The sequence below is a fragment of the Xylocopa sonorina genome, chromosome 6 (assembly GCF_050948175.1).
Source record: "Xylocopa sonorina isolate GNS202 chromosome 6, iyXylSono1_principal, whole genome shotgun sequence".
Taxonomy (NCBI): domain Eukaryota; kingdom Metazoa; phylum Arthropoda; class Insecta; order Hymenoptera; family Apidae; genus Xylocopa; species Xylocopa sonorina.
Genome location: NC_135198.1, coordinates 2,153,640 through 2,177,689, shown reverse-complemented (window position 1 = coordinate 2,177,689; position 24,050 = coordinate 2,153,640). Strand labels below are relative to the sequence as shown.

The 24,050-nt window shown below is 41.2% G+C and overlaps 3 protein-coding genes across 5 annotated transcripts in view; all 3 read left to right on the top strand.

Annotated features, from left to right (window-relative positions):
• The window catches only part of LOC143424526 (inward rectifier potassium channel 4), a 31,094-nt gene extending 26,304 nt beyond the window's left edge, over window positions 1–4,790 (top strand). For both annotated transcript variants that reach the window (XM_076896650.1, XM_076896651.1), the window contains exon 10: window positions 4,622–4,790. The gene's annotated coding sequence lies outside the window, so the exon portion shown is untranslated. The remainder of the gene's footprint in view (window positions 1–4,621) is intronic.
• A 19-nt stretch (window positions 4,791–4,809) lies between these two features.
• LOC143424520 (uncharacterized) lies at window positions 4,810–19,016 on the top strand. 2 transcript variants are annotated; one of them, XM_076896641.1, is made up of 3 exons: window positions 4,810–5,304; window positions 14,984–16,041; window positions 17,700–19,012. In XM_076896641.1, exons 1-3 carry the CDS (start codon window positions 5,066–5,068, stop codon window positions 18,893–18,895), a joined length of 2,493 nt encoding a protein of 830 aa, XP_076752756.1. In that variant the 5' UTR covers window positions 4,810–5,065; the 3' UTR covers window positions 18,896–19,012. The 2 variants fall into 2 exon arrangements, with proteins under 2 accessions (XP_076752756.1, XP_076752757.1); XM_076896642.1 differs by lacking the exon at window positions 4,810–5,304 and adding an exon at window positions 12,104–12,299 and having other exon boundaries at window positions 17,700–19,016.
• A 2,826-nt stretch (window positions 19,017–21,842) lies between these two features.
• LOC143424306 (uncharacterized) lies at window positions 21,843–24,035 on the top strand. Its single transcript, XM_076896294.1, has 7 exons — window positions 21,843–22,036; window positions 22,523–22,763; window positions 22,875–23,007; window positions 23,092–23,309; window positions 23,384–23,530; window positions 23,627–23,800; window positions 23,861–24,035. Exons 1-7 carry the CDS (start codon window positions 22,021–22,023, stop codon window positions 23,967–23,969), a joined length of 1,038 nt encoding a protein of 345 aa, XP_076752409.1. The 5' UTR covers window positions 21,843–22,020; the 3' UTR covers window positions 23,970–24,035.
• The last annotated feature ends 15 nt before the right edge of the window (window positions 24,036–24,050 follow it).

The window sequence follows — 24,050 nt, the reverse complement described above, 5'->3', positions numbered from 1 at the left end:
AAGGATTCACAGAAAATTCACACGGTTATTCCGTTGATTACGAAGAGGTTGTTAATTGTTTACGTGCTCTTTCGAAACCCGGAAACCACCACTCGAATTATATTGCAATTAAATTGCTGAAATCGCGTAACAGTTCCCCCAAGTGGTTCACCATTCATGGTTTCCGCTCAGAATTCGCAAACATTAGTCGAGCGTTTATAGAGCGCTCGACTAATGTTGAAATCACAGCCGCGGTGTATCGAAAGAAATTCACATCCAAGCGAAATCGGAGACTCGAACAATTGTGAGAAAAGAACGAAGGAGATGGTTTGAATTTAATCGGAGAAGAGGAAGTTGAAATTCCTGGAAACTCTTCACAATCGCCATTGATTGGTTTTGCAATAGACATCGCGAATCCTGTGCAGTTAAATACGTAATACATGTACCGTAGTAATAAAAGAGTTTCGCGAGGTATCACAGTTTTTAATCAAATTCTTACGCGGATAATTGCAGAAGCAGAGTCTTCTCGCCAACTTATTCGCCAACTATTTTCACGGAACGAGCCTACTCTCGTCTACTTCATCGAATCGTCCAACGATGCACGCATCGCAATTGCAAACACGTTTTGCGATCAAAGGATCTGCTTATTTTGATCGAAATGAAATTTTTTAAAACTCATCAGAACGCGATAAATGTTCGAGAACACTGTATCTTCTAGACTTTCTAATTCCTAATCTCACGTCCACGAAAACACATTTTTCACGAACGTCGGCCAATTGAATATGGCAACAAATTAAATGGTCAGTATTTGAATCAATTTTCATTTAGTATTTTATTATCAAGAAAGTCAGTGTAAATGAAAAACTGTCAGTATGACAAAATTAAAAATTAATAAATGGACAACATAAAGTAGGGAAGGCACAGTATTATAGACTCATTACAGACTCATTATAGATTCGATGTAAGTCGAAAAAGATCACATTTAAAAATATTCTTCGACACTTAGTACGTAATAACAAATTTTAAAGTGTAATACTGACCATTTTATTTAAATAATGAGACTTAATATGAAAAATAAAATACAAGTCATTAAGTATCAGCGGAAACGTCCTCGTTTGGCAGGTGACAAATTTCGAAACTGACAAACTGCCGCGCAATACGATTAGAATATTATTCGGTGTACAAACAGTTTCGGTACGGACGATCCCAAGCCGATATTCGTCGCTCTCGGACTCACGTGCGCAAATTTCTGCGTTCTCCCTACCGGAAACGTCCCTCTTCTGTTCCGTGGATCCTCGTTGCAATCATCACGCACACGATTTAATGCCATGCAATTATAGATTCTGTGGAATCGTATCCCCGATGTTTATCGATAAACGTTTTGTTCGATCGATGTCTAACGAGCCGATGTCCGGAGAAAAAATGGAGGAAACACGAGACCCTTTGAATGCATCGATGTGTTTGAAACGACGGACTTGAATGAATTCCTTCTAATTTGCGTGTTGCATAAAACGGCTACCATATTCGTGCAAGAGAATATTTCTGATCGATGTCTTATATCGTAATTTCAACGATAATTCTATTTTCATATCTTCTTTCCATGCTAATTTTTTGCAATGCATTTGTATACTATTGGATTTATTTATGTGTACGGATATATTTTTTATTTAATTTAAAGGTATATAATTTCTCTGTTATTATTTCATATATTTTAGTAATTTTTGCCTAAATTAATGCAAAATATAAGAAGGGTAGCAAAACGTCATTATTATTTTAATCTTTCGACTATCGAATCGCATATTCGCATAATATTGACATACATTAGGCATAAATTTTATTGAACTATCTTCTACTAAAGTAAAATTAATCTTAAAATCGCCATAAAAGTTTCTTTTCAAAATTACTCGAAATTTAAATTTTTGCATAAAATTTGTAACACAACAATCACACAGTTGCTCGATATAGCAGACACGATGTTTAGTAATTTTCTTGCTACATCCAGACATTAGATTTGTTACACACGTACAGTCTGTATCTCTAGAGTTCTAAGAAGATGCCGTGGACAGATGGAAGGGCATTATAAAAAAAACGAAAAAAGAAAAAAGGAAAAAGCACCAGGAATAAGCACAAACTCAAAAGACGTGCAAGCGCTCGCCACGCTTGGCATTTCTAATTAATAGAGTAAATTTGTTAATCAAATTATTCCAAAAGTTGGAAACATTTGCACACCCTCAACTTTGTATTGATCGTTTTGCATCGTCGACGGAAGAAGAGAACCGTTCGTAGCAAGTTCGAGGTGGACGAGAAATTTGCAAGAATGGAAACGTAGTCGGTACGAATCCGAATCGGGCGCGAAATTTGATTTGAACGCTTTAGTCGCGTCGCGACTCTCGCGTTTCGCATCCGGCGAAATTCGCGACTAATCGCCGCGTTTCGCACACGTGCCAGAAGGCAACGCGTGTTTGCGCGTATGTGGCACCGTGTCTGCATTATCCCCGCCATAAGAGGTAAACGCCATGACATCCGTTTGGCACAATCTCGTGCAACGGCCGGGAATCTGAAACAGTTGCGAGTGCGACGCGCTTACGTGCGCTGCTCCAGCTGGAAAACGCGAGAAAAAAGATTCGACCATCCGAACTGGACCAGCCAATGTCAACTCCAGTGAGAATCTTTATCATTTATATTTTCGCCTAACCTTGGTTTACCTCGGTGCACCGTCCCGAGACGGTCTTCTCATCGATTTCGCGAAACTTTTGTCGATATTTTTCTTTTAATCGGCCTCTGCTTCGTTCGAGTTGCAATCTAAACATCTGTAGATTCTGCGAAAATTATACCGCTTTGTTTTCTCGAAATTCTGATTGTTCGATTAGGATCGGAATCTTTTAGTAGTTTGATTGATTTAGTAATTGAATTGCTCCTTCTCTACGAGTTTAACGGAATTTCAGTTACATCGCTACACTCAAATTTTAATTAGTTAAGACTTTCGTTTCAAATATCAAATAAACGTTGCGAAACTAATTCTCTATTAGAATCTCTCGAACGAGTGGAAGAAGGTGGCGCGCAAACAAGAAAATTACGCGAATGATTAATCGCGCCTCGTTCACGCGAACTCGTTTGAGATTGAAGAAAGAAACAAGCTAGCCAAGACGTTCATCCTTTATCACCTTGAATAACGGGCTGTTCTTTCTTTCATTCTTTTTTTATGGCATGTAACGGTTCATCTTTTAATGAGATTCATCGGCGTATCGTCGAACAAACTGAAAAAAATTACTTCACCAGCTGACGAACAGACGATAAGGACGTGTTTACTGGGGAAACTCGGTGAATCGCGAGCTCAGAGAGCGTAATTTATGTTACTCCGATAAGAAATATTTATGCGTCGTTTATACTTTTTCCCCGTCTGTCAAGATATGTATGCAATAATTTTATCACTGCACGATTATGATATTATTCCACCGCGATAAAGCTGCCATTCGAGATCGCGCGGTTCGATAAAAAAAAAAAAAAAGAAAGAGAAAAGGAACGAGGAATCGGTAGTCTGAAAAATCGAGCGAAGAAGAGAATTTCCAGTTCCGCGTCCAACGAGTTATCCTCGCAATTTTCTCTTAACGACCGGCGAAAATCGTGTCGCGCGCGATGATTCAGGCACAACGACGCGTCGTAATCGATAAAATCTGCGGAATAATTATGTAATATAATGACTGATCGATGGCCCAGTCTAGCCGACGTCATTTTTCCAAGTACGATTCTCTCGTTTCCCCTTGCTCGTCATTGTTCGCGAGTTTTGTTTTTTTACTTCCAAGTTTTTCAACCGGTTGCAGAAATCGCGAGAATCTTAGCTCCGTGGCCTGTGCATTCTTTGCGCCGATTGTAAGAAAAGAGAAAAAAGTTGAAGGTATTTTTAAATAGCGGATTCATCGAGAGTTTACGCCTTAATGATTCATTTGACTCAAATGTTTCACATCGGTGGAAACGCTGTCGCGAATCGAAAGATAACAGTGACACTTGTAACGACTAGTTGGAAGGTTCACATTTTTCTAATGCAAATTATATTGTTTTACTAAAAGCATCCTTACTTATTTCACGTGGTTTTCATAAATATCGATTTCTTAAAATCGAATATACTAGCTCAACTATTTGTTTCGTCCACTTTACTTTCCCTCTATAAGTTATCATTATCTTAGAGACTTCTCTTAGAGAGAATTTTTCTCTAAATACTCTCAGTTTTCTAAAAAAAAAAAAACAACTCTATGTTTTATTTAAATATTCTAAATAGAATTGATTAAAAAATTAATTACAAATAGAAATGCGAACATTTCATATTTTAACACCCAACATTAAGAGACGTACCAGTAACGTTGTGATTCCCAGAAACGAACGTAGGAATAACATTATAACACATTAGGAGGAATAAAACGATCCCCCGAAAATTCCATCCCAACCGTTTCCGTTAACGTGACGCAAATCCCTCGACATCCTCTTCACCCCTTTCCCTCTCGACCGTCCATCCGACCAATCCTGCGACCCGTGCGGTAAAAGAAGGATCAAGAAAACAAAATAAATTAAAAGAAAAAAAAAAACAATAAACGAAAATGGCGCAAGCTACGCATTGACTAATAGCGACATCGATTGCCGGCCGTAGGGACGAGGAATGGTTGGATTCCGCGAACGGAAGGGCGGTGTGAATGCCGGAGGAAGGTGAGAGGAAACGAAGAAACGATGGCAGAAAACGGAACTTTGCTCTTCAACGGCCGTGAGTCATCCACGCGCGGTCATATCCATCGACTTCATTCATCCTCGATACGGGACGAAAAAACTCGTCGCCGTTCGTGATTCGGGGATTAGGGACAGACGAAGAGGAGCGACGCAGAAGAGAGAAGACGAGTGATTAAAAGTGAATCGCGGTGGAATTGAAGAGAAAGTAGAGAAAGAGATAAGAACGAAAGAGATCGAGACGGGACGGACGGATCGGTGAGCAAAAGTTAACAGAGAGGCAGGAGAGAATTGGAAGGGAAGGGTAGGAGGATGTGTTTGATATTCCCGATAGAGATTCGTGTGCACGCGTGAAGAGAGGAAATCGAGCGGCATGGAGGAGCCGCAGAAACTATTTCGCCTCCCGGGTACCATCGAAGAGGAGGAAGAGAAGGATATCGAGGTTCAAGGCCACCACCTGCCGCTCCCGGAGAACCCGATCGCAGTCGACTCACCCCTGCTGGGTCAGAGAAACACGGGGACCCTGTCGAGCTTGCCGAGGAACGTCACCCTAGTTAGGGTCAGCACCCAGAGCAGCAGCATAGGTGGCGTCGGTCGGCAAGATTCCACCAGGTGAGCCGAATTTCTTTCTTTTCCGTACGACGTTACGCGTGCTTACTTATGTTACTACGACATAGAACATTTTTATCTCGCGTCCAATTACGCCAAGTATTCTAAAAAGTAGGAACTCGACGGACAGGACATTTGAAGCAAAAAAGGTACGAAAGTCGTTTGTCGAAGACAATTCCAATTTTCATTTTTATCTACTTTGCATACGAAAGAACGAACATATCAGTGGCGATATGGTAGCGATGCAAGCATAATCGTGCGGCGATTACCAAACAAAACAGTGGTCCGCGAATCACGTGGCCGATTCTCAAGGCAGCCTATCTACTACGTTCTGTTTGAGGAAGTCGTTCTCGTCGATGACTTCTGGCGCCAGATGCTATATGCGTTAGAGCTTTAAATAACCGGTGAAAAATGCTAGGAAAATATCGAACACCTTATGTTAAAAACAGCTGACAGGACATTTTCAATGATACCGATCTTTCGTTCGTTTACTCCATATATCATTTGCTGGTAGATGAATAAATGTCTAAATAATAATCTACCGATAGTTTCGATTTAAAAAATAAAGTATTACCAAATAAACAAAATTGCGATAAAATAACGATCGAATTGATTAACAGAAACCGAAATTAAGTATAATTAGCGTGAACAGGATTGTAGTAATTTTGTCATGATAAAAGTCAGTAATTTTCCATAATCGGCCAGTTCCTCTTTTAATCCTCCTTAATTGACGATCGCAATTGCTCCGACACGAAGAATGCACCGTCCTCCTTATTATTTTTACAATTATTGCGCTACCGATATTTACCAGCCGCCTATCATTGGTCAGGTGTAATTTATCGAGCCAGAGGTCTATTTAATGCAGACTAGAATGCGATATATTTCTCGTGGCATCGCGGGGCTGGCTAACGAGCCCCCGATCCGACGCGTCCGCACCAGCGCTGTTTACCCTTCTGCCCGTAATTCATCTACTGCGATGCGACTGTCGCCATTTATCAGGAAGCTGGAAACGCGTTACGCACGCGGGAATTGCAAAATTCGCCAATGACTGCCGTTCCGACCTTCGCTGCCAATTTACCTGTTTTCGCCTCGGTCTGCTACGTTAATGGAAAATGTTTTGCAAATTATGAGTTACGAGATACAAAGGTACGTAGCGAAAAAGTAATGGCCATAGAAGAAGATATACAATAGAATCAGCGCAGAGATCGCGTACCGTACTACTTCAGCTTCTGCAACCCCAAAGGTCACCAGTGGCGAATTAATCTGTGATCGCGACCAAAGTTAATCACGGAAATTCGTAACGATTTCTCGCGGTGTATCAGATTTCCCGCTTCCTGAACGAAAGACGATCCAGGCCGTGAATCTTCGTGATTTTCCCGCGGTACCTTCCGTTTTAACTCGAGTAATTAAGGTAATTTCTGGTAACTTGAACACGTAGTCTCGAACCAAATTTAAATACAATTACAGAGAATATTCAAATAATTTTTACCTTCAAAAATATCCCGCGTACGTACGCGCTGTACAGCACATGATACTGTGATATTAACACACTGGGAACGTTTCTAATTATTATTTTAATCTGCCTAGACGATAACAAAAGAATACAAGAAGACAAGTAGTATTATCTTAAGCAGGGGAAATACGTTTTAAACTGATGAAAATTAATAATCCAATAATTAACTGCCCATCTAATCTGTTGTATTTATCTGGACGAATTAAAGGGGCGATTGATACACTTACCGAGAATGTTAAGTTCAAGATTACAGGAAGCGATCATTTCATTTCTAAACTACTATTTTACACGACAAGTTTTTATGTACCGTGTATTTTCATTTTCTCCTTTTACTTTACAATTTTCTCAATACTTTTACTTTGAAATTTTCTTATTACTATTTTGCTTGACAGCTTGCTGTCCGTTACTACATTAACCCTTTGCGCCCGACGACTTTCTCGGGCGAGCAAAGTAGGAATTTAAGACGATTTCACGTAAATGTGATTTTATATACAAATTAACTTACAAAAACTTACAAAAATATTTGAATATTTTATTTTTATTTTCACACATTTTAAATCGAAGTCTTGTGGAGCGTCGCTGTTACTTTCAGTTTCGCTGTCTATCACTTTGATTTTTCGATTTCTAACACCTAACGTTATATCAGAATTTCATCACGAATACAATCGATCTCGTTTCTTCAACGGTTCAAAATCAAATTCATCTTCAATCGAGCTAATTTCACTTCCAAGATTCGTTTTTGTAGAACTTCGAAACTTAAAATCAGTGGATAAAAAACTCGAGTTGCCGTATTGAACGCTGCCGCGATCGAGAATCGCCTCTCGAGTGTAAAGGGTTAATAATATTACAGAAAATAAGGTACTAAAATAATACGTTATTTTCCGTATATCATAGCCCAGGTATTTGCTATGTATCTGGTCAGTTGTTAATTAGAATTACTGTCGAAGGCCGGTATATTTTACCTAAGTCAGGATTTCTTTACGTATTATAATTAAATTTAGGTAAGCTTATTTTGCCATTTTTGGTTTTTAAAACGTTAATACCTCAACGACTGCTAAGTTTTGAATTTAATAGACGTACGTCATCGACTAGCAAGGTGTTAATATCCAAGTTAAGTCATAACAATTTTCGACTGCACCACACCTTTGCATGCAAATAATATGTTCTACACCTTTCTCTTTAAGTGTGTACACTTTTTTCCTGAACCTAAGGTAAAATACATATAAAGGCAACAAATTTTAAAAACTTGTTCTAAACCCAATACGATATCTGAAATAAATGAAATTATCCTTCAAAATGATAACAAATTTAAAAAACATTTATGCGCACGCATATCCATTTCTAATTTAAAAAACTTGTTAAAAGTAATTTAACCGCAGCAACACACGAATGAAACGTGAGAAATGAAAAAAATCTTGCAGTTTCGTCTATAGACACGCGGCAGTTTGTCCGTCCTCGTTAGTGTAATTAAGAGAGGTGTACGAATAAAAAAAAATTGCTGCTCGTCGAAGAGAATCGGGGCGCGCGAGATGGTTCCGAAGCCGACGACAAGTCGCGTGGGAGTTTTCGGAAAATATTCGCCGGCATCGAAATGGAAAATCTTGGCGCGGTCGGACCGCGCGGCTCGTCCGATCTTGTTAGTTTAATTAAAAGCTCGTTATCGAAGTCGACGACGTCGCGGTCAGACATGAGCGCTCGCAATGAGCGCTCGCAATGAGCGCTCGGCCCACAGTGTGCCCGCGCCCGATGATATTAACGCGCCGCGCTTCGGAAGTAGCCCACCGAACGATGCCAAATCGGGAGAGATCGAGCATCTCGGCCGGAAGAGGAGCGAGGACCGCCGCGGCACGATCGAGCAAACGTCGCCAGAAACGAGACAGCTGGTTGGTTTTGCTCGGAGAGGTAGAATACGAGTCATTTTTTTATACACTCTGCGAGATGTTCTATCTGTTGATCGATGATTGCATTACGTTTTGCATTGCGTTTCGATCAATTAGTCAACTACAAAGGTACGATCATCGAGTATGATGACTGTTATGACCGGTAGAACCTGTTCGGAGATTCGATTTGCATTCGATTAATCATCGCTACGATATTCTTCGAACGAAGAGTATTTTTTTTTTATTTCTGTTTTTTTTTGCTGGTATCCGTTAAAATTTATGAAACGACATCGTGTATTTAGATTATTCCGGACATCTCAAAGGTAATTTTAACAAATATGTGACAAGGAATGAATATTTTTTTATCTCGTCGAAGGATGAAAGAGAAACGAAACGAATAATCAAAGAGAAACTTGCTATAATCGGTACACTGTCGCGACAGCGATGTCGTTAAGAATGTTTCGCCAGTACGGTTATAAAAACACACTGGGTGATACCCAGTTTTCGAGCTGCAGTTCTCTAGAATTAGTATCGTGCTCAATTGACGCCTACAAACGATACGACCTCTTCCACTATGGGATAGCGCCATTGTAATGCGCACCGAATAAATTACTAGCAACTAATCCGATTCAACGTGAGCGGTGTTGATCGAACCCTTCCGGCTCGAATTTCTTTCACCAGTCATTGCCAAATGTTTTCGAGGAAGCTCCAATTCACCTACAAACGATTACGTTAAACTGTTTACGGCAGAAAACGGATAGATTAATCGCAAAAAAGTCATTCGTACGTCGCAGGTATTACTTCAGCCTGATAATAAATTATTCTAATTATTTGCTGGAAAATGTGAAACGCCTACGCACTCCATTTGCAAGACGAACACCTTTATTGTAATACAAACAATAATTATAATACAAATAAACGCACCAATTCTGGTTTCTCTATTTATACATTTAACGTGTCGGATTTATCAAATCATTTATAATTTTAATCGAAAAATTATCAATTTGTAATCAAAATAAGTTAAGTTAGATAATCTGAAATTTGTAAAAATCTAACTTTGACAACGTTTATCTCATCTTCCAAGTGATCGAAAGTAAGAAAAGAATAACTAATGACAAATTAATCTATCGAGTAGGATTGTTTTTAATCTGCTTCAAGAAATACATTTTTCCATTGTTTTACGATATCTTTCGAGAATATTTTGACAAAACCGAACTATGACCAAGCTGATAAGTCATGGAGGAAAGACGAAAATTTTCAAACAGATAATTCAATCAGATTTCAAGACAAATCTGATCCGCGTGTAATACCTTGGCCAGCATACAAAGAGGCGAATAGCCTTGTCGAATTATAGATAATAGAATGTATAAATCAGTGTTAGATTTTTATACGATATCGAACTCATAATTTTTCGATTTTCACATTATATCTTTGCGCAACTGTAAACAAAGTTTTCATTACTCTTCTGTTTGAAATCTATCAGCAAACATCAAGAAAGCATCAAAGCCGTAAAAAGGAATCTGTAATAACTTTTGACCATTGGATCCAGAATAACAAACTTTGAATGTGGGCATAGGAAGATTACGTATCTGGATAAACAGTTTCTACGTTCTAGTACCTTCCCTTGATCCTTGGTTAACTCAGATTATCGAAGTCGTAAAAAGAAATCTGCAGAACAACAATTTTATAGCCTCCATAAAAATATATTTGAATAAACAAATACTAATCTGTTATTTTTTTACTGATATTATACCATTGTTGAACACATTTTATTACTTTTGAATTTTTTCTCGTGCTACTGCTACATAGCTACTAAAACCACATCGTCAACCCTTTCTTTGAATTTCAGTTGATTCAAATAATGAAGCTCGAAAAGAAAAGGATTACCAATAACTTGCAATCACTAGACAGTACATGTTCGATCGTACTCGGAAAAACTAATTTTCAGAAACGTGGGTCCCGTTCTCGGAAATTCGCGAAATGTATACGTTTACGTGGGATCAGCGATTTCGCGTGGAACGACGCCGATAAGGCGCTAAGTTGCTCATTGATAAGACATGCTCCCGGACCTTCAGTCAGTCAGACGAAGTCAGTGGGACATCGCAAATCTCTATTACGTAGGTACGCGACGCTCGAAAACTGTCACACGATGTCACGGCCCTCGGAAACATTATCAGCGAGCCGAATGCACCGCTCCGTAAACGCGGGCCAGAATAACGTTCTTTCCTTATGCGATCATAATTATGTGCTTTCGCGCGGCAATAAAACGCTGAAGATAACCTTACGCTTTAATGTCGCGTGGTTCTAGCGTTAAAAAGGTGGCCTACCATGGAGCAACTTTCAGTCCTCGTAACGACCTTCCAACGAGACCACTTCTAACGGTAGTATCGCCGAATTCGGGAAGTTTCTTGTTCGAATGATGATTGACTTCTTCTGAAGAAGCAATAGAGTAAAATCGACGAATGAGAGTAGAATCAATGGAAACTGTTGTTGACTGAAGAAAAAAAGAACAGAAGGAAATATAAGCGATGCTAACGGGGAGGGCGTTACGTGTGATGCAACCAGTCCATTTTCACGCAAATGAAAAGAGTAAACGTTACTGTTAGTGGCTAATAAGTGGAGACCGCTGGCCAGGTATTGGCTCGTATAAGACATTCTACATCATTGCCTGTACATCAGTTGATCCTCCGACATCAAAGTCGACCGCGACACCTATCCAATTCAACCATCGCCTTCGACCATAAAGTGGCCAACGAACAATTCGGTCGCGTTTTCCTGAACGGATCTCGCAGTAAGTTAAGCTACTAACAACGAACTACTGATGATTAAAGATAAATTGATCGAGGAGCCAGTCGACTTTTTAAGGAAAGACACGAGCTGTACGATGACTCTGATTGCTAATGATTCGTCTCAGCTGTGTCCACAGTTGCCAAGCGCGAAATAGTCTGTGAAAATTAATAGTTAACGTATTATCTTTACCCGTGACCTAATTACTTAATTCTTAAATATTTCTCGCTGTCGAATACTTTCAAAATCACGGGAAAAACAATCTACTATTTGCAATGAATTAATAACGGAATTACACGTTTCGCGAAAACTATTACCGTCGTGTTAACTTTCGGATTTGCGAAAGGCACGACAGCGTACACAAAGATTTCTTTCGCGTACCGATAAGTTGCACGGCTGTTATCTACGATCGCGCGGGAAATCTCAAGATTGTGCAGCGCGGAGGAATATTTGTTCGATAAAAGAGAAAACAAATCACTCGGCCAGTGATCCTTCTCCGATGCGCGAGACATTGCAATACCACGCACGGCTGGTCGCGGCGCAACCGTATGCAATAAGCGGCTATTAATAACGAAATCCTTATCAGAGGCTAATTAAAATTCGAACGAAGCATGAAGAACGATCGAACGCCTCTTTGGAACTGAAGAGCGGACGAAGGAAAAAGAGAAGAGGATGAACGGAAACGTAGCGGGAAGTGAAGTTAGAAACGCGAACTCGTCCTCGCCTGACAGAGGAGAGAAACAAAATCTGTTGGCATCGTTCGCTCAAACCACAGCTGTTATAGTGCCAAAGAGCCAGAATTCGTCGTTCAGAAGCAGGTAAACAATATCTCATCGTGAATTACCATACGCACATACCAATTTTTTTATTTTACACACTTGTACTCGCGTTAATAAATGGGATAGTTGGATCAGTTGTTCATTAGTGGCTGTTGAGCACGTGTGTATTAATAATATGCGCACTGTGCGCTGTGCGTTATTTACGATCGACGCGTTAATTCGATGAGCGATTTCAACATTTGCTCGATAGTCGGCAGAAACGATAACAAGAAATTAATTACAGAAACATTTCCATTTTTTCTATCCGATGCTAATTTGAAGAGCAATTATTCGTCGCTCAGACGGTTCTTATTTATTTATTTATTTATTATCGATTTTATTACTCATTCAAGTAGAAAAGGAGTTTATCACTTGGCAGTGGTAGTTGCTGTAATTTAACTCTTTTTTTTTTCAATCCATCCTGACAATATGGATTAAATGATCGGTATTCTTTGATGACACAATTGTTATCGCTCTTCTGACATAAAATCGTAGAAGCCATTCTTTGTGACGGAACTATCGTTATCATCGGCACCCGATAACAACAGAACTTAGATTAACCGATATCGCGAGGAATTACTCGAGGTCGCGTAATATCGCGTTCGCGATCGTCTAACGCTCCACGGCCAGTCGTTCCACACGAAGGAAAATTGTGGTATTAAAGAAAAGAAAAAATTCTAGACGAATGTTCACGCGATGAAATAGAGGAAACGATCGATCGTCCGACTCGATCGACGATGGACGAACGAGATCGCGGAGTTCGCCGCGTGTCGGCGACTCGTCGATTGATTTACGCGTGGCAATAAATAAATTGGTAGATAACAGTTGCTCAGTTATCGTACGGAGTCAAAATGGCGACTTCCTTTCGCCCGTACGAAAGGGTGGCGAGCGCGAAGGTCTCAGACGGATCATCGAACCGGTCGCGACGATGTTCCATCGCCGATGGTGCACGCGCTAGTTCCCGTCCACGTTTCGCGAATGATTTTCGCGCGTTTCCAGATCCGTATTTTCGACCATTGCGATCCAATCGCGAGTCGATCGAATCTGCTCTTTCGACGTGTTATCGTGAACGCGAGGAAGAGTAATGGAAACAAGTGACAACAGTGTTCAGCGATAATAATATAACTGCTCGTATCCTCTTGTTACCAACGAAATTATTTTCGTCAGTGACAGCTACGTTCAAAGTTATAAGAAACGATCCGAGAGGACTAACAAATTAGACGGGAACCGTCAAGAATCTTTCACATTCGTCAACATTATCGAATACGAGTTGAAATCGGTATTCTCTTTGGGAATCGTTTAATCGAACCTGACTTGGAAAATATTAGAAACGATCGATCGTTTGTCATGGAAACGTGCAAGAACGATGACGTACAATGCGAAGAAATCCAACGTGAGTATTCTGTTCGTTAAAAGGCGCTGCAACAAGATCGAGATGCTTGAAGTTTTTCATTCATCGTCGTTTGACAATCGCAAATACTTGATCGCGTTAAGCGATGAAAATACTTAGCCTACCCTCGATAAACGCGTGCGACATGCAAAATGCGTCGCAAATAATGCTGTTTGCAAATTGTCGGCTAGCCTGTTGCGCGAGCGTGAATCTCAGCTGGAATTTTCGTAACGAGTCTAATTCGTTCGCGAATAAGGAAGGCAGCGGAGCGCGTGGCTGGCAATTGACAGGCTGAAGAACAATGCGGTGTTCGGAATTTGTTATTCAAATCGAACCTGCTCTTCCGAGGTGTATGTGGCGACGCGTGAACAAAAGTCGAGGAGGCCTTGGTTGACAATTTTTCCGGCGCGCCTCCGCCTCTCTGCGCGTCGTTCGAACGAAATAATTTATTCCCATCGGTTGTTGTGCAAGGGAAAACATATCGCGTCCGCGTTAACACCTCTTTTATCGTGATCTTATACGATTTTCACGTAGCCGGTGATCGAATCGCGCGAAGAATGCTCGCGGAAGTTCACGTGATTGTTAAATAACCGATATGGGAGAATGTAACGAGTGCTGCTTCGCGAGGCCTTCCAATTGATAGTCATTGGACAAGTGATCATCGTTTTAAAGGGAAATGATAATTAATTCTCTCTAAATCAATTGGCATTAGTTGAAACTGTGTGTAATTCTAAAGAGCCTCTTGAATTCAATAAAACGTAATGGAAAATTAGTCGTACTATGTAGGATCAAATTTGTTAATCAAGAGCTTGTTCATCTTCGTAGCGGGCACCGTTTAAACAGATGGTCGCTATGGTGGAAACTTCGCCGTAGTCAAATATCTATTAGAAAAATAATCCAGTCAGACCCAGTGATCTACCAGTGAGATAAAAGGTTGAGGCAAGCTATGAAATTTGCAAAATCCATTTTTTTTCAAAATGTATCGTAACAGAAAATTGACTTAAATGTTTTCTGATCTAACTGTTTATGGATCTCAGCAGGAACTTAACCTGAACTCGGATATTTTAAGAACAATATTAACGATTAAGGAATAAATATTATACAAGACGTTTCAGGCAAATTCCACGATTCCTAAACACTTTTAAAAATCAAATTAAGGAAAATTTCAGGATCCTTTGTAATGTTAAACAAATTTTTGTCTTCAACACAAACAACGCTTAGTCTGATAACAAGAATTCATGCGTAACGAGATCTTTTAGAATATAAGAATCTAAAGAGAAATATTGATTTGCAGGAGTCGGTTCAGAGCAGGACCAACGCGAAAGCTGCGTCGCCGAGCCGTATTGAAAAACGGCGAATGCAACGTCCTCCAGTCCCGAATTTCCAGGCGGTCCCTGCGTTTCCTCCAGGACATCTTCACGACCCTGGTGGACACGCAATGGCGGTGGACATTGCTCTGCTTCAGCCTGAGCTTCGTGCTCTCCTGGCTCGGTTTCGCGGTGATTTGGTGGCTGATCGCGTTCACCCACGGTGACTTCGACGAACGGCACCTGCCGCAGTTCCAGATCGAGAACAACTGGACGCCTTGCGTCTACAACATCTTCTCCTTTACGAGCTGCTTCCTTTTCAGCATCGAAACGCAGCACACGATCGGTTACGGTAGCCGTTCGACCACCGAAGAGTGCCCCGAGGCGATCTTCGTCATGTGCATTCAGAGCATCGCCGGTGTGATGATCCAGGCGTTCATGGTGGGCATAGTGTTCGCGAAGATGAGCAGGCCCAAGCAAAGGACTCAAACGTTATTGTTCTCGAGGAACGCGGTGATTTGCCAAAGGGACGGCGAGCTTTGCTTGATGTTCCGGGTCGGTGATATGAGAAAGAGTCACATAATCGGAGCCGCGGTACGAGCCCAAGTGATTAGGTCCAGAACGACCAAGGAGGGCGAGGTGTTGTCGCAGAATCAGCAGGAACTGGCCGTGGGTACCGACGGGCAGAACGGCGACCTCTTCTTCATCTGGCCGACCACCATCGTTCACAAAATCAACGCGGAATCCCCGTTTTACAACATGTCCGCCGAGGACATGCTCACGGAGAGATTCGAGGTCGTGGCCATCCTCGAGGGTACCATAGAGTCTACCGGACAAACGACGCAAGCTAGATCCAGCTACCTACCACAGGAGATACTTTGGGGCCATAGATTCGAGCCGATGGTCACATACTCGAAGGAGAGGCAGGGTTACGAAGTCGATTATTCGTTGTTCAATAGCACCACGCAGGTGGACACACCTTTGTGCTCGGGCAGAGAGCTAGCCGAGTTTTACAAGGTGCAGGAAGAACTTCGTCACGGAAATGGTAAGTGTTTTCGGTTCATCAGAGCGGCGAATGGATACTTGGCATTGAATAGAAACTAGTTTTCACATTATAGTTTATTGCGAGACGCGTTTGATAGACATATTCATTCAGGGATAAATTAATCGATCATTAGTGATTTTTACTGTCAATCTTCTACAGAATTCTTGGAATTCTTTAGAACGTAATCACATTGAATAGCATGTAATCAGTAGGTATATATAAATATAAATATAAATATAAATATAAATATAAATATAAATATATATATATATATATATATATATATATATATATATATATTTATATCAGCGACATATGATCGATGATAGAGGAGAAAAAGTTGAACGGCCATAGATTTAGAAACAGATTACAATAGTTCGCTGTTAAAGAAAAACGTTTATGCAAAATTCCACAAAAACTAAAGAGAAACAAGCGTCTCAAAATCAACTGTCATCACCGTTGCCTTCGAAATGCCATACGATCGACGATCAACGATCCCACGCTCGTACCACGGAAATCCATCCGAACGGCTCGCCGTTCAATTCTTTATCGGACTGAAATGTCCGGCGCAATTAAAAATTTCCGTCATGCGTCCGGTGGCACGGTAATCAGGCAATAACACGTTGCAAAACGAGCACTAACGATAATACAAGGCCGGCCACGTGCGCTAATTGGGATGCACACAACACGCGAATCAAACTAATCGATATCACAAACCACCCGCTTGCCTCGTACACACCCGTGCACGTCTAGCCTCTCGCTGCCTTCTAAACGCCCGCCCCGTCACGCTTCTGCATGTGCCTCGCGACACCCGCGAACGGGTTTCGTCGTTCATGTCTCTCTGACTCTGTTGGTGCTGGTGTATACCGTAGATGGAGGGCTGCGGAAAATTCCTAGCGAGCCGAAATCCGCGCCGATGATATTGAACGCCAGCCAAACGGACGCCGCGGAGTTCCTTGACTCGCAAGCTCACTCTTCCCACGGATCGTCGAAACTCCACATTGACATTCCATCGATCGACGACTGCCCGGGTGTCTGAACCTAACCGAACCCACGGACACCGAACGGCGGCCAGGGTTCCAAAACGATCGAACAGGGTAAACAGGGACGAGGAGGAGTCAGGGAGAACGGAAAGAGAGAGAGAGAGAGAGAGAGTGTGTGAGAGATAGAGTGAGAAAGAGAGAGAGAAAGTGAATCTTAGGGATAGGCGCTCGAAGGTAGTCTAGTTGATAAGGGGAACCAAAGATTCAGAGGAAACCGTCAACTGTTATATCTTGAAAGATCTGTGTTGTCGCGCGCTTATGTCTGTCCTTCGTGTTGTTCTGGCGTACCGTGACCGTACCCGCTGAACGTCGTTTTGCGACACGATCCTGTGCATTCGAAACGTTTCTGGTAAAGGGATTAATCATAAGTACGAGTAATCGCTGCGCCACCACGCATTTCCTAAATCATCATTAAACAAACTGGTGGTCCGTTCGATTGTTACGAGCGTAAAAACCAATCGAAACCCACGTCGTAGCATGCATCTCTCGCATTTATGCACTTCCCGATTCGATTAACCACTCAAAACTGTCCCGTTCGCAACATGAAATCTCTTATCCGCTTGTTGGACGAGAACGTAGTCCGGAAACGCTTCTAAGTAGAAGGCTGCCTTGCAGGTATGATTGTTGACGAAGATTTCCTAACGGAGTCCTGTCAGGACAACCAGTGCCACTGCGGTCATCGTCCGCTGATTGTAACGGGTCAGCATCACCAAAACCATCCCCTGATCTACGCGGATAGCGGCAGAAGCGAAACCAGCGCTGACGAGGCGACCACCTGTAGGAACGCCTGCAGAGATTCAACTTGCCATGGCCCTCCTACACCGAATCGCGATCACGGCCATTACAAAATCCTAGATTTCGATCCTGACGGTATTCAAGTGATGGGCGAGGTCGACTTGCAACATTTACCCGAGGCGGTGAACAAGGAGATCCTGAAGAACAGTCGTGAGATCATTTTCGAGGAGCCACAAACCTCCAGAGAGGGAAGTCCGCTGTTACTAAAATCGTCTAATCGAAAGACTGTAAAACACAATCCAACGGATGAGGAAAAAAAATATACTTTGTACGGTTCGAAGAAAAGCCTCTACTACAAGAACATTCTAAGGTGTATGGATGAGGACAAGAGATCTCTGGATGGGTCCAGACAGAATCTGAACGGGTCCAGAAAGTATCTATTGATATCTCTGGATAGTAAGAACGTAGAACCTGGTCATAAAGAAAGTTTCACTGCCGCTAGACGTCACACAGGCAGCAGGGAGCGATTGAACAATATCAGAAGGAATATTTGTACGAAAGTACTGAGAGAGACACCTGAATTCGACACCAAAGGAAAACTGAACCTGAACGACGATAGACTGATGATCGAAATGGAGAAATCTGCGAAACCACCTCATCTACAGGAGGTATCCGAAGGCAACAGAACCTCGCTGTCAAACCCTAATTTGTCACCCAACGAATACGTTCCTCCCTCGAAGTGTGTCAAATCGCAGGTACCAACGTTACCGATCTCTACAGTGTCCGATACCTCGCCAGAGTCTGGCTTCTACGAGGGGACCCAGTGGAGCTCCAGCCCAGAGTACGTCAGGAAGGATCTTCGAATTCCCAACGAGTCCGTGATCACTCGAAACAGAAGGAGCTACGAGAACGCCCAGCTTCAGGACGTGAACGAGGCCCTGTCCAGGCCTAACAGCGACAACAGTTCGTTGGACAGCGAAGAATCGACGAGGAATTTGCCGAACGACGGTGGTCCGCGTAAATGCAACGCGAAGAGCACCGCCACCAACCAGCCGGTCTCTTACACGAGCGTTTGAGGAAAGTGCCTTCCTCCAAATGTAACGTATCGTTTCCAAGTGCCAGTGTAATCGTGTTGTACAATGTTGTACAATCCAAACCAGCGTTGTACATCAAAAGCAAGACACTCTACTCGCGGTTGGTTGTTGTTCGAATCCCGTCCCGTGACCTTCGAATCAATTAGGAATAAAGGAATGGCACATTTTGCTATGCGATTGCTAATATTTTTTTCCATTTTTTTTTTTTTTTTATTTTATGTAAAAATAATTTCGAGACGTGAATTCCTGATTGATTCGAGCTGACCCTATTCGATCGTACGAATAGGATAATTTTCAATTTTTCCAACTATAGGTACTGTTACCAGTATCTGCGAGTCTATATCAGATAGGACGTAACTTTAAGTAGAAAATACGCACAATTACTTTCTTCTATATAATGCGCTACTCTACAATGACTGTGAACGCTCTAAACCGCAGGTCGGTCCTCGCGCTAACAATTCAAAGAGCCAAACAAATTGTTCGCTCGTGCAATTTAGTAAAATTTAATCTCTTAGAAGCGATAAGATCTACAGACGTTCCGTTCGAGATATTCTCGAGCCGATCTCGAAAATGAATACTCGATCGAAACCCATCCGTTTCTAGTAAATAAAATTCAGCGATTAATTGAAATTTACTCCCGTAATCATATCGCTGACGTTACGCATCTGAGCGTAGAACGTTCGTTGGGTTCAGGTGTAAAAGTCAATTGGGTGTAACAAGGATATCTATATCAGTGATCGAGAGATATATTTTTACAATGCAGAACGTACAAAAACGCTAGGCTGTTACGTTAACGATAATTGACCGAAGTCGTCGATAAGTTAATTACTTCCATGTTTAAACGAAGCACAAATGTTCAAACGAGAGTCTCCAGATCTATCATGCCGTTCAATTAACATTTCGTAGATTAAAATCTGGGGACTCGAAGTCGTTCCGATGACAAAAATCGATGCAAACGATAAAGGGATACCGGAAGGGAAGACAAGTGCCTTGATTTACTTTCTATTCCCCCGCGAGATGAGAGACGATTACGCGTTCCCACTGTCGAAACGAATTAGCGTCGTTAATATTTATTGCTTCCACAGTATTCCAAGCACCGTTCCGACGTTTGTATTTAGAAACGTTCCCAGTAAAAGACACTACACACGCTACGCACGAAATCGACGTACGCCCTGGCACGACAGATTCCGAATGTCTGTGCCGATTCGATCCGCGGGGCGAGCCTGAAATTAATGAAACTCTTCCGATATTATTTGTTGTGTGGATCGCGTGGAGAAGCCTCGATTGAAAATTGTAGTAGCCCCCGGTATTATTTGGGGACATGGATACCTGCCATCGTGACTTCTAGCGTAATTTGTGAATATGTTATTTGTAATAAAGACCATTCGAGAAATCTACGCTGACCGTACCTCTCTTTTCTCTCTTCGACAACTTCCATGATCGAAAAGATGGTAAGATTTTGCAAGAGGCAGATTTCAAATGTTACGATACACTCCTTAGCTGATTACGGTAAACTTTTGTAATAGTTAATTATGTAGGAAGTGGACTGTTCTAAAAATCTAAAAGCGGTTTTGCCGATCAGCGAGCACATAGAAATAGAAATGGTGACCGTACGCTCGCGCGGAGCAACAATAATAAGCCAATTTATCCAGTCGATTTATTACTTGTTACGGTCGAAGATTAAAACCCGCGGAATTCCCATGTGCGTCATCCGAGGGTGCACTTGGTACCTGCGGATGATCGATCATTCGCGGACGGTCAATTTTCCATTTCTTCAATCAGTTTTGATGTCCGTTCCTCCCATCACAATTCGTGATATTGCAATAGATGTATCCGTGTTCGATGGAAGACATACAGAGGATCAGAATTCAACAAGTAACACAAGCATACACATCTATCATTAGATTAATATAATTGTCCAGAACAAGCTACCAGTACCTACATAATATTCAAAGATTGGAGTTTGTGGCTATTGGACAAGCGAACATAGAAAAAGCATATACAGTCAGTCCACTTCATTATAAACTTAGCTCTCTCTTTATTAATTTACCGAGGGAAGCAAGCCGTTCACGGCCATCGCCAACAAGGATCACGATACGTGACGCTACATTGTTAGTGTATATAGACTGTTACTTTTGATCGTCTGAAACTGCTTTCGGTCGTTAGATTATTTTAAAAAGCTTTATAAAATTATTTTTTCACTAAATCCGTGATGCCATCCGAATAGAATCAATTGATACGATAGAATTAGGATACGCAATGAGTGAGTATAAAAACTCACTTCAGTAAAGATACCTTTAATTTGTAAGCAAACGCGTTAAATTCACTTCCATGTTTTGTATTATTAAATTTGTTTATATTTGAACAGTTTACCGTAGTAAAGGCATATTTATATAATGCTAACTTTTCCTTCATTGACAATCGTGAATACCAATGACCTGTGTGTCACGGACGGAGTTAAATGTATCAAGGGATGCAAATCGTAGGCGATAAATAGTTAACTGCAATATTACGCACGAGTAACATCTTTCTATTAATATCAGTGTTTAATTAATAACACAGTATTAAAATTCTTCGTTTACCATTCAGAAATGTTCTAACCAGAAAGTAGAAAGGATTAAAAATATTAAGAAAGTATTACTAATTAAAAACGCTGAAATACTTTCGATATTCTTAAAACTCGTCAATCTTTTTGCTCTGTCGTGTAATACCCCGAGTAAATATCGTGTGCATTATGCTCGACAAGCGGGAAAAAAAAGTGAAAAAAGAAAGAAACAAACAAAGGAAGGTGAGTATTGCAATTCCATGTAATCATGGAATGCGATGTATCGAAGAACAAGCGAATCTCACGCGATAACCTATATCCGGTCGGCTGCTTGCACCAAGATTTCCATTTCGCTTGCATTCGCTCGCCGAAACGTATTTCGGTGCTCCACTTCACGCGTAATGCCAACTAAGCGACACAGCCCGCCTCCGTAGTTTGGCAAATCATTGTGATTCAATTTAAATACGACCAGTTATTACGAAATGCTGACTTGGCGATCAGAGCCAGCAGCATAAACAGCCAGAAACGAGAACGACATTAGCAGTGTGAAAGTGTCGTCATTATGCCGAACACGAAGGGTAAGTGATCGAAGAGAAGTCGAGAAGCCATCGCTACAACCTCCTAATCGTTCACCGAATCGTTTCGTTAGAAATTTCAAATTTTCTATAACACATGCCCGTCGCGCGCGATAGTACGTCTCTGGTTACACAAACTGAAATGCAATAAATGAAAAATGGAAGGACGACCGTAAACAGTAAACAAATTTCGTGGTACTCGAGTATTTCTGGTCGCATAAATAACGCGTAGCGAGTAGGATAATCAATGAAGCAACGTAGAGTTTATAGAATAGCACAGAATTTCTGCGTAGAGAGCATTTGGCTTGAGACCAGAATCCTGCGGAGGCTTTGCAATCAAAACTTTACATTTGAAATACCGAAAAGAGAAACTACGAATTCACGATACTTTATTAAACATTGATATTTAAGCATTCTCTTCGAAACAATTCAATATTGAACGGTACTTCGGCAAGTGTTGTACGTTTTGTATTATTCGAACAAATACAGATCCATTCGGAGAAGACGCGTCGCTTCTTTATCCGGAGAATCATGGCAACAGATTTGCCAGATTTTCAGAGTCGCACTGTGAAACGCCGATAATCAAAGGTGTGGTGAACCAATTACGAAAATGGCCGGCAGATTTACTATTCGCATTCCTGACCGCCTGCCTCATCATAGGAAGCTTGGCGTTCCTGATCTTCGTCACAGTGGCCATTTGCGCACCCACTGTTGTTGGTAACAGGTGCCGGTATGAACAATCATCGCGCGAAACATTCCCCATTCGAACATCCGAACGAAAGCTTCTTAGCTGACTGTTAACCCGCTAAAATAATTATTAATAAGCATCGAATGTTTTTAGAGTGGAGGAAATCTCGACGCTGAAAGCAGGGGCATCGCCCAATGTGTATTTTTTCAAGCTGGACAATCAGAATTGGTCCATTATGGAATTTTGTTACATCGAGACTGCGGCTAGAAGACATCCTGATTTCACTGTACCATTTTTAGATTTCGAATTTCGAGTTTCTTATTTGTTAATTTTTAAATGAAGTAGTATCATGGGGAAATTTATGTTGCAGGTCTATTTGATAAATTTAATGAAGGAAGAACCTGGCCCTAACGTGAATTGGAGTCAATCCAGTATTAATAGGACAAAACAGCTGGAATCTAACTTGAACGACTCGAATAACTATTATTCCTCGATCATGAGATCGGAAGATGATCTTAAGCGACGATTGGTTCTTGGGAACGAAAATATAAAGACCATCAACGTGTCGATTAATAAATTCTTCAAGGGGTGAGAGGAATCGCAAGAAACGATTTCATAGTTTCAATCAAAAAAAATTAGTATACGATCTTTTTGCATTACAGTTCGAAGTTGTCGAGAGTTGCTAGAAAGCTGGGTGACCAAGTTTTGGAAATCGCAGCTAAAGCACAGTTGCTTTGGAGCGTGCCTGGAATTGCGCTAAAACCGGACATGTTTTGTAGCTTAGATACTATGAGAAATTATCTTTGTAGGTAAGCAATGGTAGTATAAATGAATAGTATAATATTTATAAGCACACGTATATTAATAAAAAAATTAACGTAAACGAACAATTACCTTTCCTCCAGCAATAAAAATGAATGTTTGCCAGACAAACTAGCGACTATTGAACCAGAAAATGATATTCAACTAACCGAAGTACCATGTCAAGCATTCATGGGATTCGTTGTCCAAGAAATATCACGAAACCACCATAACGGAAAATACACTTTAAGAGAAGCGGTAGAAAAGTATTGTCCAAGGTAAAATTGGACGAAAAAATAGCGAGATCTTCTTTTATAAACGATCATGTTCCATTGCAGATTATACTACTGCCCAGAAATTCGGATTTTAGACTCGAAGTCAAAGTGTTCAACGGATGCTTTAGACTGCCCATTTATTTACTCGAGTATACCAATGCCCATTACATGACGACCGATATATTTTATTATTACAAACTGTACGCATGTAGCTAATAAAATGAAATTTTAAAGAAAACGTCTAGTCGTTCGT

Bases quoted from the DNA above. Each gene is read 5' to 3' on its own strand.
- LOC143424520 (XM_076896641.1), top strand. From the start codon at position 5,066: ATGGAGGAGCCGCAGAAACTATTTCGCCTCCCGGGTACCATCGAAGAG. The intron at 5,305-14,983 runs GTGAGCCGAATT...ATTGATTTGCAG, and splicing joins GGTCGGCAAGATTCCACCAG to GAGTCGGTTCAGAGCAGGAC. The intron at 16,042-17,699 runs GTAAGTGTTTTC...GCTGCCTTGCAG, and splicing joins AGAACTTCGTCACGGAAATG to GTATGATTGTTGACGAAGAT.
- LOC143424306 (XM_076896294.1), top strand. The intron at 23,310-23,383 runs GTGAGAGGAATC...TTTGCATTACAG, and splicing joins ATTAATAAATTCTTCAAGGG to TTCGAAGTTGTCGAGAGTTG. The intron at 23,801-23,860 runs GTAAAATTGGAC...GTTCCATTGCAG, and splicing joins GTAGAAAAGTATTGTCCAAG to ATTATACTACTGCCCAGAAA.